At 37.6% G+C, this 14457-nt stretch overlaps 1 protein-coding gene across 2 annotated transcripts in view; it reads left to right on the top strand.

The window, feature by feature from the left end:
* The window catches only part of Micu1 (mitochondrial calcium uptake 1), a 246445-nt gene that overhangs the window by 208694 nt on the left and 23294 nt on the right, over positions 1-14457 (top strand). For both annotated transcript variants that reach the window (XM_004623988.2, XM_004623990.2), the window contains one exon: positions 6800-6908. In XM_004623988.2, coding sequence (XP_004624045.1) covers positions 6800-6908 — 109 coding nt within the window. The remainder of the gene's footprint in view (positions 1-6799; positions 6909-14457) is intronic.

The following is a 14457-nucleotide window of genomic DNA, read 5'->3' as shown; positions in this document are numbered from 1 at the left end:
TATATACATATCCCTTCCTTCTTTTCTTCTTTCTCCCCAAGGAAAGAACAGCTGGGATATAGGGAGGGGTCTGGCTTCTTTTACTCAGCATAAGGAAGTTCTTAAGGTTTATCTATTCAGATGCTTATATTAATAGTTTATTGCATTTCATTGGTACATAGTAATTAGTATTCCATTGTTTGAATATATAACATTTTGTTTATCCATTCACCAGATAATAAACACTTGAATTGTTTTTATTTGGATGCTGTTATAAATAATGCTGATACAAACATTTATAAACAGATCTTTATATGGGCTTGTATTTTCTTTTCTCTTGAGATTTCTAGGAGTAGCTAGGTCATATGCTATATTTATGTTTAACTTTTTTTCCTTTGGTGATGAGAGGGATCAAACCCATAATGCATGCTAAGGAAAGCATTCTACTGCTGAGCTGCATCCTCAGCCCAGTGTTTAACTTTTTAAGAAACTGCGAAACTGTTTCCCAAAATGAGTGTTCTGTTTTACTTTTCCACATGAGTTGTATGATAATTCCCATTTTTTTAAACATCCCACCAAAATCATTTTTTTGTTTTGTTTTGTTTTTGTTTTCTTTTGTTTTTGGTATCAGGAATTGAACTCAGGACCTTGCACTTACCAGGCAGGTGCTGTGCTGCTGAGCCATATTCTCAGCAAAATCATTATTGACTGATTTTTTTTAAAAATTTTATTTCTACTTATTTTATGCTTAAAATATTCCTGTACATAAATTTTTGTTTCCTGAGTTTCTCCTGGGATATATTTTTCTTCTGTGTAACTTCCTCCTCCAGTTTAGGAACAATTTGTTCCTTTTCATTAAGGACCATCTCAGTTAGGCAGGGGAGCTCACATTGTATGGGTAATCTGGCCATGAGCTCTATAAGTGCAGTGGTACGTCTTGGGTGCTTTATTCACCTGGATATGTTAACTAACCACTGAAACTACATTTAAACCTTTAAGTTCAGCATTACTCTGCATTTTTTAAGCATGTGCAGCAAAAATTCAGCGCTCTGTTTAGGCCACTGGCCTTGTGTCCAGTCCCACTGTTTGGTCTGGGCATGCCAACCAACTCCACCATTGTAATGCTGGAATGACAAACATTGCTTCTTTAATGTGACACCCTTCAGATACTTGGTGGCCTTTTGCATATGCACATCCTTGATGGCCTGGGCAGTTTCACGCATGTTCTTAAAGTGAACGGGAAGATTTGAGCCTCTTAATTTGCATGACTTTGTTGAGTTTTCTGGGTCGAGAGAGTAGCAAACCATTTTCACAGATCACCTCCGGCCATTCATAGGAAGAGGAAGCTGACTGATCCTTCTATTTATTTATTTATTTTTTTTTTTTTTTATGACAGTCATTGTAGTAAGTGTGTAGTGGTCTATCATTTTTTTTGTTTGTTCGTTTGTTTTTTTAGCGGAACCAGGGATTGAACTCAGCTATCTTTGGGGTTTTAACTTGCATTTCCTAATGACCTATGACAGTGAGCATCATTTCAAGCACTTATCGGCTATTCATTTCTCTTGTTTGACAAACTGTGTAATCAACTGGGGGAGAGGCACTGAGGATTGAACCTAGGGCACTGAACTACATCCCCAAGCCTTTATAATATTAATTTTGAGACAGTCCCACTACATCACTAAGTTGCTTAGGCTGAGCTTAGACATGTGATCCTCCTACCTCAGCTTCCCAGAGTGTTGGGATCACAGGCATGCACTGCCACACCTGGCTTCAAATGGTTTTTCTAATACTAGGCAAGCACTGTAGCTTCAGGCCCAAATATTTTCAATCATTCTTGGTCTTCTTACTAAGTTATAAGACTTCTTTATATAATTCTCATAAGTCCTTTTCCAAGCAAGTAATTTTTCAAAGATTTTTCTCCCACCTTGTGTATTTTCTCTGCATTGTATTGTATTGGGTCTCACTACACAGTTCAGCCTGACTTTCACCTGACTGTGTAGCCAAATTCATGACAATCCTTCTGACTCAGCCGCTTGAGAACTGGGATTGCAGGCATGCACCACCATGCCAGCTTCTCAGGTTTTTTGTTTTTGTTTTTGTTTTTGTTTTTTTTCAGAACCGGGGATTGAACTCAGGCGCTTGTGTTTTCTAGGGAAGCACTTAGTCCACTGAGCCATCTCCCGAGCCCAAAAAAGTACTTTTTTTTTTTTTTTTTCCAGAATCCGGGATTGAACTCAGGCCCTTGTGCTTGCCAGGGAAGCACTTATTCTACTGAGCCATCTCCCTGTCCCCTCTTCCCAGTGTTTTAAAGCATTAGATTTTTAAATTTTGGTGAAATCTAGTTTTATCAATCTCTTTCCTTTATAGGTTATGCTTTTGATGTGTTATTTAAGAGTCCATGCTTCATTCAAGATTATAAAGGGCTTTAGGTATAGCTCAGTTGTACAACACTTGCATGGTATGCACAAGACCCTGGGTTGTTGAATCCCCAGCACTAGGAAAAACAAAAACAAAAAAACTCTGGGGGCTAAGTGTATAGCTCAGAGACAGATGTGTGTTTAGCATCCCCAACAGCAAAAAGGGGAAAAAAAGTAAAAGGTCATGAAGTTTTTCTTTCTTTTTCTTATAAAAGTTCTGTTGCCTGATTTTAATTCTGAAAAAGTATTAGCTTGCTTAATAACCTACTAATGTTAAATTCATTTTTATACAAAACAAAGACGTCTCTACTGTCAACTTCTTTTGTGAGTCACTTGGAGCCCCGTTTTATATAAGCCTCTCTTTCCAAAGGTAGAAAAGGTAACTAGTTTGTCTCGGAAGATGACTTCCATTTTCTTCCTCCCCATGGTAGGTCCAGAAAATCCCTTTGATTCCAAATCTAAGATAAGAATATTATTTCCTTTTGACTGCTACATCTGCAGCTCAAAACAGCTGCCAATAGTTTATACATAAGCTATAATCTTCTGGTTTGTATTCAACTTGCAATAAGCAATGTTATAATCTTACTTTAGCTTTATTCTCATATCCCTCTGAATTTTTTACTAAAATGGGTACTAAGAAATAATTTTGTGACTGGCATCTTTTCTTTCAGGAGGCCTATCCAAATTATAAGCTCCATAAAAATCAAGGCCCATGTCCAATGCAGTTTTATTCTTCTCACTGTTCTTGGCATAGTGATGAGTAGTTAGTAAGTGCTCAGTAGTTATTTTTATTATAACTGTGTAATAAAGGCAAAGTGTTTTACATTTAGATTTAATTGTGACATAATGTGATTTGTATCCTACTGTTTTTCTAAATCATTAAATGAATAACCACTCAGTTCAGATTGTTCTGTGTCCTCAAATTGTTCCAGCATAAGCATTCTGGTCTTGAACTTTAGTATTTGATGTTTCACAAAACATTAACTAGCCAACACTAGAGTGTGAAGTAATCCCTCTAATTTGGCCTTTCTGCTTTAGAGATTTTGTTAGCCAAAAGACCTCAAAAATCCTTTTAATAATTCAGTCTCCCATCTTCCCATCCTCTATAGCAGTCCATACTTTAATAAGAAAAGTTTAAAAAAATCTTTAGCACGTATTGTATATGTGTTAAAATATATATATAATAAAAGTTTATTATATATAATAAAATTTATCACTTTAACTATTTAAGTGTACAATTCAGTGGCATGTATATTCACATTGTTGGAAATCCATCACCACCATTCATCCCCAGAACTCTGTTTGTCTTCCCACCTGAAACTCCTTAACCCCTAAACAAAATTCCCATTCCCTGTCTCCCCAGGCCCTATTCTACTGTTTGTTTGTTTGTTTGTTTGTTTGTTTGTTTTTAAGACAGAGTTTTGCTATATAACCCAGGCTGGCCTCAAACTCAAAGACAACCCTCCTGCCTCAGCCTCTTGAGTGCTGTAATTACAGGTGTGCACCACCATGCCCAGCTCCATTCTACTTCTTGTCTTTATGAATGTGCTCCCTCTAAAACTGCAGCCATATTGTTTTGGTTTCTGTACTTTTGTGGCTGGCTTCTTTCATCTGTGTAATGTCAAGGTTCATCCATTGTTGTAATTTGTATCAAAATATGTTTCCTTTCAAAAGCTGAATTGTGTCCTGTGTGTTATGTGTGTGTCACATTTCTTTGTCATTTCATCCACTGACAGACATTTGCATTGCTTTCACCTTACACGTCATTTGATGGAGGGGAAAGTAAAGTGATCTCGGTATATCTGTCCATAAGCAGTGGGATTGTAAAACCAATGCTTCTAGGCCATTGGTATTGGACTCTTTTTTGTCATTTTAACAGCAACATTTTTATTGCTTTGGAACAAGGCCCAAGAATCAGATAACTATTGCATAGCTGCTTCATTTGGGCATTTTAGAAATGTCAAAACAATGCTTTTTCCAAAGTAAAGACAGCCAGGGAGATAACTCAGTAGAATAAGTGCCTGCCTGGCAAGTGCAGGATCCTGAGTTCAATCCCCAGTACCACCAAAAAAAAAAAAACAAAAAAGGAAAGACAAATTTTCCAGGTGGTGGTGCATGCCTGTAATTCCACTTAGAAGGTTGAGGCAGGAGAATCACCACAAGTTCAAGGCCAGTCTGGACTGCATAGTGAATTTTTTTTTCATAATTTTATTGATAAACAAATAGCAATGAGACAGTTTCAAATCAAATCGCTAGGACAGTTTCAATAATTAACACACTGCATACATTCTTCTTAGTGGTTAATTGCTATACAAGATGTGGCCTTGAGATCCTATTTACAAACATCATTAGAACAAATCATTCCATTCATTAAGAGAATGTAACTATATATCTATCCTAACCACTTTGAATACACAGATACAAAATGGACATTCATCTGTATCCCCTTTTTTTGTTAAGTTCTGTTATTTGAATATTATAGGTGTGTAAACTCAGCAAAATATTCTAAAAGAGTCCAGTAGCCCATAATAGCATTGGGTCTTCTGTTTAACTGGCAATGTCAGAAATTGTTGATCTGAGTCCCCCACAGCTCAGCATAACAGCATGGCTTTACTTCCTATATTTCATCTTCATACTTTTCTACTGGATGGTTAAGACCAAGGTAAAGCAGGACCTATGCAACAAGAGTTGTAGCTTTTGGGTCTGATAAGGTCAGTAAAATCCCCTCAGGATTTATCCTGAGATCCTGTACCTCAGATTGTAGAACCTTTGTCAGTGTCAGCCATGTGGATGAGTCTCGGCTGCACAGTGAATTTCATTAACCTGATTGGAGATTCTACTGCTTTTCATTTCATTTTGTTGAGTTATGTGTGTTCATACTTTTGCACCTTTCTCTATGGTCATGATATTCATAGTAAAAAGGGATTTTAAGTTCTACAATTCTCAAGGGAAAAAAATTACACAAAGTTATATGACACAATCATACAAACTGTATTTTAGCTTTCTGTTTGGTGAAATGAGACAGTACAGTTGACCCACTTTGGAGCATACCAACAAAAAACTGTGGACTTGTCTGTACTGAAGTTTCCTCATCGCTGTGATCCTAACGTGGGTTCCCAGGCTTTGTAGTTTGGGGAAATGAAAATCAAAAGAGAAGCAGCAGTGCACTAAAGTGAAACTTATCAACATCTGCAGTCCATTAGGATCTGAGGCATCATGAAAGTGTCCAGGCCACTCTGCAGTGTTTTCACTCCTTAGGAACTTTTCACTTCCCTCGCAGCATGATGTGGGAGAAGTGGAGGACAGCAAACAGGACAACTCTTCCTCTCTGCAGAGGAACTCCCTGCTGCCCCAACTCATGTGAACACTTCCTTTGAGCGACCAAAGGAAATAGAATGCAGACAAGCAAATCTTTGGATACCTTTTGCAAATAATTTCTTTATTTACAGAATTTCATCTTTTAAAGTTAAGAGTAAAATTATTTGTTAATAGTTTTTAAACTAAGATAATGAACAGCCTGCCTGGTGCTTGGGTTGTGCTAAATGCTGAAACCCTTCCTTGGTGATTCTTTAGTTGGCTTAAGCTTCAAAAGTGTAACTGGCCTGTGAGCAGACTATTCAAATGACAGTCCCCATTCTGATATTACTTCTGAAGATGAATAACAAGTGGTTATAGCACTTAGAAGTGACATAATAATGTGACTAATTGGAAAACAGTCCAAAATATTTTCATGAAAGATACCCGGCCATGGGCAGGCCAAATAGCTCAGCAGACTAAACACCTGCTTAGGCAAGCACAGGGACCAGGGTTTGATTTCTGGCACCACATGCTGTGCCAGCCCCGCCCCCTGGGCATGCTGAGCTGGGCTCTGAGACCAGGCGTGGTGACTCATGCTTGTAATGCCAGCGCTGGGGAGGCTGAAAACAGGAGGATCACTATGAGTCTGAGCCGCAGAGTAAGAATATGTACCAAACACATTAAAAAAAAAAAAAAAAATCCTTAAAAGATACCCAGCCATTATTGCAGACCACTGTCTATCAGATTTTTACATGTGAGGGGAAAGCAATTAGCCAGTTTTTCTCAGATGAAACTCTTAGATTTTGACATTGATCATTTTATTCAGTCTCTGTACAGATTTTAGGGTTTTTGTTTGGGAGTTGTTGTTGTTTTTTATTTTGATGTTTTTGGAGAAAAGGTCCAGCTATGTAGTCCAGGCTGGCCTTGAACTCACATCAATATATAATCAAGCTTGAATTCATGATCCTCTTGATTTGGCCTTAAGTCCTGGGATTATAAATATGTACCACACCTGGCTTGTCCACTGAATCTCAATTGCAGAATTTTCAGCATTTTGAGCTAATTTGCTGCAGGTTCACCTTACCTTTCTGTTTCTCCTCTTTCAGGGTCTGACATTTCAGGAGGTGGAGAACTTCTTTACTTTTCTGAAGAATATTAATGATGTGGACACTGCATTGAGCTTTTACCATATGGCTGGGGCATCTCTTGATAAAGGTAATTAAACCCAGAAGTTTTTTTTCTTGAAGATTTAAACATTGAGTCTCTTAATTTGTTAAGTACTGCTTCTCCTTAACAGTAAATGTGTATTATCCTTGGCACTGTGTTTTGATTTATTTGTTGCATTATATGAACCTTGCACTTCACCTTGAGCTGCCAAGCTCAGCAAATAGGTTTCATTATGCTAAGGGCTGTAATCAGGGCAATGCGCATCTTTAAATGTTTGGTTTTGGAAACAGACATCTAAGCAGAGGCTCAGTGCATGAAACTGCACATTTCACTCATGTAAGCCAGAGCCAGGGCATAGATAATAAGAAGTAAAGTCATTCTGCAAGTGAATTTTATGCATTTGATGAGAAGGAATGATTTCATTTATTTCTTATAGTAAAGTTTTAAAAAAATACCATCATGACTCTAATAATAGGATCTCCTGTCAACTTCATATAAATTCAATTACAATTTATACAGGTAATATGAGAGAGGAGGATGAAAACACAGCTTTTTTCCTCAATATTTTATTTCAAACATTCAGAACAGTTGAAATAATTTTTTAAATAATATCAATGGCTCACCAGGCGTGCTGGTATACAACTGTAATCCCAGAACTCAGGAGGTTGAGGCAGGAATATTACTGCAAGTTTTTTGAGGATATATATTTTCACTTCTTTTACATAAATACCTAGGAGTGAACTTACAAAGTGAATTGAAGGGCAGCCTGAACTGCATAGTGAAACCCTGTCTCAAAAGGACAAAACAAAGGACTATCAGTGGCTGAGAGTGTAGCTCAGTGATGGAGCATTTGCCTGGTGCGTCCAACTGCCCCATGTTCAGGCCCAGCACTGAAAAAAATTTAAAAAAAAAAACCATATATCTGTGCATAGCTTTGTCTGGCTATTCTTCAGTCCTTGGATTTTTCATTTGGTTTTTATCTTTCCTTTGTGCAGTACTAAGTCTTGAGCCCAAGACTTTCACAATGAGCTACATCCCCAGCCAATTTTTATTCTTTATAAGAAATAATTCTGAGACAAGATCTGACTAAGTTGCTAAGTTATCCAAACCGGGATCCAATTTATAATCCTGCCTCAACCTACCACAGTGCCAGGGTTACAGGCTTTCTTCACCATTCCTGGATCCTCTTGTATTTCAGTGCATTCAAAGTACATTGCTGACATGAGTGTACTTCACTCCTAAATACTTCAGTGTGGAGATTACCTAAAGTTTGAAATTTGTTTAAAGATGCCTCTTGCAGGGCCGGGGAGATGGCTCAGTGGAATAAGCACTTCCCTGGCAAGCGCAAGGGCCTGAGTTTTTTTTCCCCAGTTCCGCAAAAAACTAAATAAATAAAATAAAGATGCCTCTTGCATTTTTCCAGTCAGTTACTGCCCCTACTGACAGAGAGACAAGCCACTAATCTGTATACTCTCCCACCAGAGGTTAGTTATTCTTGTTCTAGAACTTCATACAATGTACACATTTCTAAGGTTTTTTTCCATGTGTTTTTGAGATCCACCTATGTCACTTTGCATATCAGTAATTTAATTCCTTGGGCGCCCAGTAATAATCCATCCAATGACTATCCAGTTTACCCATTCTTCTATGGATACTGGCTATTTCCAGTTAATGTCCATCTTCAAAAAAGCTGCTTTGAATGTTCTTGTGCAAGTTTTTGAGGATATGTATTTTTACATCTTTTACATAAATACCTATGAGTGGAATTTCTGGATCCAAGAGATGATGATTATTTTGTTCATAAAATGTATGGATATCTAGAGCTGGGGATGTAGCTCAGTGGTAGAGCACTTGCCTAGCATAGTGAAGGCCCTGGCTTCAGTCCCCAGGACCTGGAACGAAAGAAAAACAGAGGGAGAGATGGGATAGTGATTAAAACAACATTGCCTATATCTATCAATTTGGGGAGAATTGACCTCTTAGTAATACTGAGCATCCCAATTCACAAGCCTATATTTCTTTATATTTTTATGTTTACAATTTCTTTCACCTTTTGTTTTGTACTCTGAAGCATACAAGTTTTACACATTTTTTTTTACTTTATGCCTAAATACTTTGAATTTTAATGTTACTATAAATAGAATTTTTTTCATTTCCACTTATTTGCTACTAAAGTGTAATTGTTGTATAAATTGATCTTGTATGCCACAATCTTGCTAAGTTAGTCTAGTCATTTTTTTGGATTCCTTAAGGTTTTCTGAAATGTAAACTGTTGTGTTAGCTTAAAACAGTTTCATCTTTTTTCATGATTTTTTTCTTGCCTTATTGCACTAGGACAGTATGGAGTAGAAGTAGTAAGAGGAGCCACCCTTGGCTTCTTCCTCATCTTCGGGGAGAAGCATTCCCCATCACAGCAGCAGGTTGAAGATTAGATTTTTCATAGATGCCCATTGTTAGATTATGGAAAGTGTTTTATGAATTTGCAAAGGGCTTTTTATGAGAGAGAGAGAGAGAGAAATACATAGCTTTTTACCTTTACTCATTTAATATGGTAAATTACAATAATTATTCCTTATAGCCCTGAGATAACCTCAGCATCAACTTCATCTGGTGTGTTAGGCTTTTGACAAAAGCTTGATTTGATTTACTAATGTTTTGTTATATATTGAGGGACGTTGGTCTATAATTTTCTTTTGTTGTAATGTCTTTCAGTTTTTTTATCAGAGTACACAGATCTCATAAAATGACCTAGGAAATTTTTCTCTTTGTTCAAGAAGACCTTGTGTATGATTACCTTTATCTCTTCCTGAATTATTTGATAGAATTCAGTAATGAAATTAGATGGGCCTGCAGTTTTCTTTGTGGAAAGTTTGATAATTTAATTTCTTTAATAAATGTATAGATATTCAGAGTTTGTGTTTTGTATGAATTTTTCAAGTTATATTTCTAAGCAATTTGCTCATTTCATCTGTTACTGAATTTATTGACATTAGGTTTTTCATAATATTTCATTATTATCCCTTTCTTTGTAGAACTGAAGTCTCATTTTTTTTACTCCTACCATTGATAAATTATATCTCTCATTTTTTATTTTAGTCTGTCTTGGGGGTTGGCAATTTTATTACTCTTTTCAGTTTTCTCTATGATCTGTTATCTCTTGATTTCTGTTCATATCTTTGTTATTTACCTTCTACTTATTTTCAGTATATATTACTTTGCATTTCTCTGCTAGCTTTTTAAAATGGGACAGGATCCTGGCTTTTCTTTTTCTTTTTTTTTTTTTTTTTTTTTTTTTTTTTTTTGTGTGTGTGTGTGTGTGTGTGTGTGGCCAGCTCCGCCCACCAGGGGGCGGGGCTGGCTGGCATGTGGTGCTGGGGATTGAAACGCAGTCCCTGTGCTTTGCTAAACTTGTTCTAAGTAGGTGCTTTAGACCACTGAGCCATCTCACCAGCACCGATCCTGGCTTTTCTAAGATAAACTTTTGAAACTATAAATTTTCCTCTGCTTTATCTACATCCCACAAATTGAGGTGTATTTTCATCCTGCTTAAAGTATTTTCTGATTTTCCTCCTGATTTCTCTTGTGGATTTCTAGATTATGTAGGAGAATGTTAACTTTCAAATATTTTATTTTTTTCTAGATATATTCTTGGTGGGGTCTTATTTCAGGTTGTTGTTGCTACTGCTACTGCTGCTGCTGTTGTTTGGAAGTGCTGGGGATTCAACCTAAAGTCTTGTGCGTGTTAAACAAGTACTGTACCAGTAAGCTATGTACCCAGCCTTTTATTTTACTTTAGGACAGTCTCACTCAGTTTCCCAGTTTGGTCTCAAACTTGTGATCCTCTTGCTTCAGCTTTCCAGGGAGCTGGGGTTGCAGGTCATATGTCATACCCAGTTTCTGTTTTTTGTTTGTTTGTTTTTTTCTAATTTAATTCCATTGCCAGAGAACACATTCTGTAAAATCTCATTTCTTCAAAGTTAATTAAGGGGCTGGTGAGATGGCTCAGTGGTCTAAAGCACCTACTTAGAACAAGCTAAGCTAAGCAAGGCACAGGGACCGCGGTTCAATCCCCCAGCACCACATGCCAGTCAGCCCCGCCCCCTGGTGGGCTGAGCTGGCCACCCACACAAAATAAAATAAATAAATAAATAAATAAATATAAACAAAGTTAATTAAGCTGGGTGTGGTGGCATACACCTGTACTTCCGGCACTTGGGAGGCTGAGACAGAAGACTGCAGTGAGTTACAGGCCAGCTGGAGTTAACATGGCGAGTTCAAGACACCCTGAACTACATAGTGAGACCCTGTGCCCAGAAAAACTTCACTGAGACTTTTTTATGGCTGAGTGTATAGTCAGCTTACTTGTATTTGAAAACAATGTGTATTCTAATGCTATAAAAATGTCCGGTTAGGTCAAGTGATTGATATTGTTTCCAGATATCTTCAGTGTCTGTATACTATCTTCCATCAAACTAATAAATGTTAGGCAGATATCTTCAGTGACTTTTTTGTTGGGTTGTTATTATCAGTGGAAGAATAATATTAAGATCTCCAAGTAAAATGTATGGACTTTTCTGTTTTTCCCCCTTAAATGATATCTGTCTTTATTAATTTTTACCTCTGGTGTTAGGTACATGCATACTTGCGATTATAATGCTCTCCTGATTTGGCTCCCTTTGTGTAATACACCTGGTGAAATCTGTTTTGGGAATATTAATATAATTACCTTTCTGTGCCAGTATTTGCCTGGTATAAGTTTGGAAAAATTTGTTTATGTTCAGCCTGTCTTTAAAATGTATCACTCCTGGGCATACTGTTTTTAATATTTTAGTAATTTCCCTAGAAATAAAATTAACTTTTTATGGCTTGCTTAGAGTTAATATTGATTGTGAGGGCAGGCCAGATAGCTCAGCGGATTAAAGCACCTGCTTATTTGTATTTATGTGATTGTGCCACTGCAAGTGAAATGTAAGAATCTTGCAATTTTACAGTTATGTTTAGCATCAGCTCATTTTGTATGCTATAGTTGTCATTTATATTTTATTTATATACACTGTAGCCTTTACCATGTTAGGATTTTTGCCCTAACAGTTACGCAAGAAATTAAGAGAAAAAGTCTTTTATGCTTACCTATATTAACTACTGTGAGTACTTCTCGTTTATTTCTAACTATCCAACTTTCATATGGTCTAAATAAAGTCTGAAAGTCTTCCTTCCTTTGTTCATTTATTTTGTTTGTTTGTTTGGTTTTTGGTCTGTTTGAGACAGGGTTGCACACCTGCAATCCCAGCACTCAGGAAGCTGAGGCAAGAGGATTGCTGCAAGTTGGAGGCCACCCTAGGCTGCATAGTGAATTTAAGGCCAGTCTCAGTGAGAGACTGTCTCAAAAAACAAAGTGGACTGTATTAATAAAAAAATTTTTAAAAAAAGTTAGGAGGAGGAGGCGGAGGTGGAGGCGTAGGCAGCAGCAAGCTAGCTTTTAGAGACAGAGTTTCACTATGCAGCAGGCTGGCCTTGAACTCACTCTGTAGCCCAGGCTGGGCTCAAACTTAAAGAAATCCCCTGCCTCAGCCTCCTGAGTGCTGGGATTACAGGTATGCACCACCACAACCATCTTTTTTTTTTTTTTTTCACAGATCTGTTAGCAATACATTCTCTTCATTTTTGGTTTATTTGAAAATGTCTTCATTTCACCATTGCAATGTACATTCTTAAATATCTCCAAAGCGCTGACTGACCTTTATAAACACAGTCTTGCTTATTCAGTCTTTTTTAGTGGATTCCTTAAGATTTTCTCATATAAGATCTTATATGTGGGGGCCGGGGAGATGGCTCAGTGGAATAAGTGCTTCCCTGGCAAGCGGAAGGGCCTGAGTTCAATCCCTTGTTCCAAAAAAAAAAAAAAATCTTATATGTGAAACCTAAAAAGTCAAGTAGAATGGTGATTTCTAGGGGCAGGAAAACTGGGGCAGATGGGGAGGAATTGGTCAAAAGATACATAGTTTCAGTTATTTCAAGTGTGTACTACATGATGACTATGATTAGTAATACAGAAATTTACTAAGAGGGTTTAGGGAGAGAGCTCAGGGGTCTAAGCACCTGCCTGGCAAGCACAAGGACCCAAGTTCAATCCTTGGTACTGCCCTCCATGCCAGCCTCACACAGAGCCAGGCATGGTGGTGCACACCTGTAATCCTAGTTCTATGGAGGCTGAGACAGGAGGAGCACTACAAGTCTGGACTGTGTAGTGAGACCCTGTATCAAATAAGAAAAGAAAAAAAAAAAAAAAAGAAATGTATTAAGATCTAATGTGTTCTTTACCACACACATATACAAAACAATAACCATGTGAAGTGATATAAATATTAATTAGCTTGACTGTGGTAATCATTTCATAATGTGTACATATTTAAACATCATGTTGTACACCTTAAATATATACATTTTGTCAGTTATACCTCATTAAAGCTGGAAAAAATACAAGATTATCTCATCTGCAAATAGAAGTCACTTAGCCAGGCATGGTGCTGTATGCTGTATGCCTGGAACCCATCTAACTGAGAGGCTAAGGTGGGATTGCAAGCTCAAGGCCAGCCTGGGTAAATTAGCAAGACCCTTTCTCAAAAAACAGATTTTTAGGGCTGGCCAAATAGCTCACTGGATTAAAGCACCTGCAAGCAGGCACAGGGGCTGGAGGTTCCATCCCCGGGCCTGCCATGCAAGCCCCCCCGCAGGGTGCACTGAGATGATAATTGAATCTGAGCATGGTGTCGTGTAACTCTAATCCCAGCTCTTGGGAGGCTGTAAATAGACAGATCACTACAAGTCTGATCTAGTAGTGAGACCCAGGACACCCTTTAGAGCCTTCCCTAAAATACAAAAAAAAAGAAAAACTTTTTTTTAAAAAAAAGGGCTACCTATGTAGCTCAGTTCTAGAGCATTCACCTAGCATGCACCCTGGCCTCAATATGCAGGACTGCAAAAAAATAAAAAGAAATCACTTTACTGCTTCCTTTCAAATCTGATGCCTTTTATTTCATTTTATTGATCCATCTAATTTTTTAAAATAGCATTTGTTTAAAATAACAGTGCTTAAAATAATACTTCTTCTGATCTTTGTAGAACTGAGGAGGAATTATATGGAGGTTGGGGAAAAGGCATTACCAGGTCAGTTCTCAAGAGTAGCTTGGGTTATATTGTTCCATGTTATAACACAGGATTTGACAATATAGTATGTGCAAATCCAACAGTTTAAAAGTTGAAGTCGGTGCTGAGGAGATAGCTCAGCAGATTAAGCTCCTGCCTGGCAAGTGCAAGGTCCTGAGTTCAATCCCCAGTACCAAATAAATAAACAGAATTAGAGGTTATTAGTTATCAAAATAACAAAATGAGCTCCTGAGTTGTGGGTTTGTTTGTTTATTTGTTTGTTTGTTTGAGCTAGGGTCTCCCTATGTAGTTTAGGCTGGCCTTGAACTCACAATGTAGTCCAGGCTGGCCTCAAACTTGGAGCAGTCCTCCTGCCTCAGTGATGGGACTCTAAGTGTTACAAGCATGCACCACTGCACTTCATTCCTCTTTGTTTTATAACTTTTAAGAC

Source organism: Octodon degus, unplaced genomic scaffold (assembly GCF_000260255.1).
Source record: "Octodon degus isolate 3935 unplaced genomic scaffold, OctDeg1.0 scaffold00005, whole genome shotgun sequence".
Lineage (NCBI taxonomy): Eukaryota > Metazoa > Chordata > Mammalia > Rodentia > Octodontidae > Octodon > Octodon degus.
This window is presented reverse-complemented; position numbering and strand designations above follow the sequence as displayed.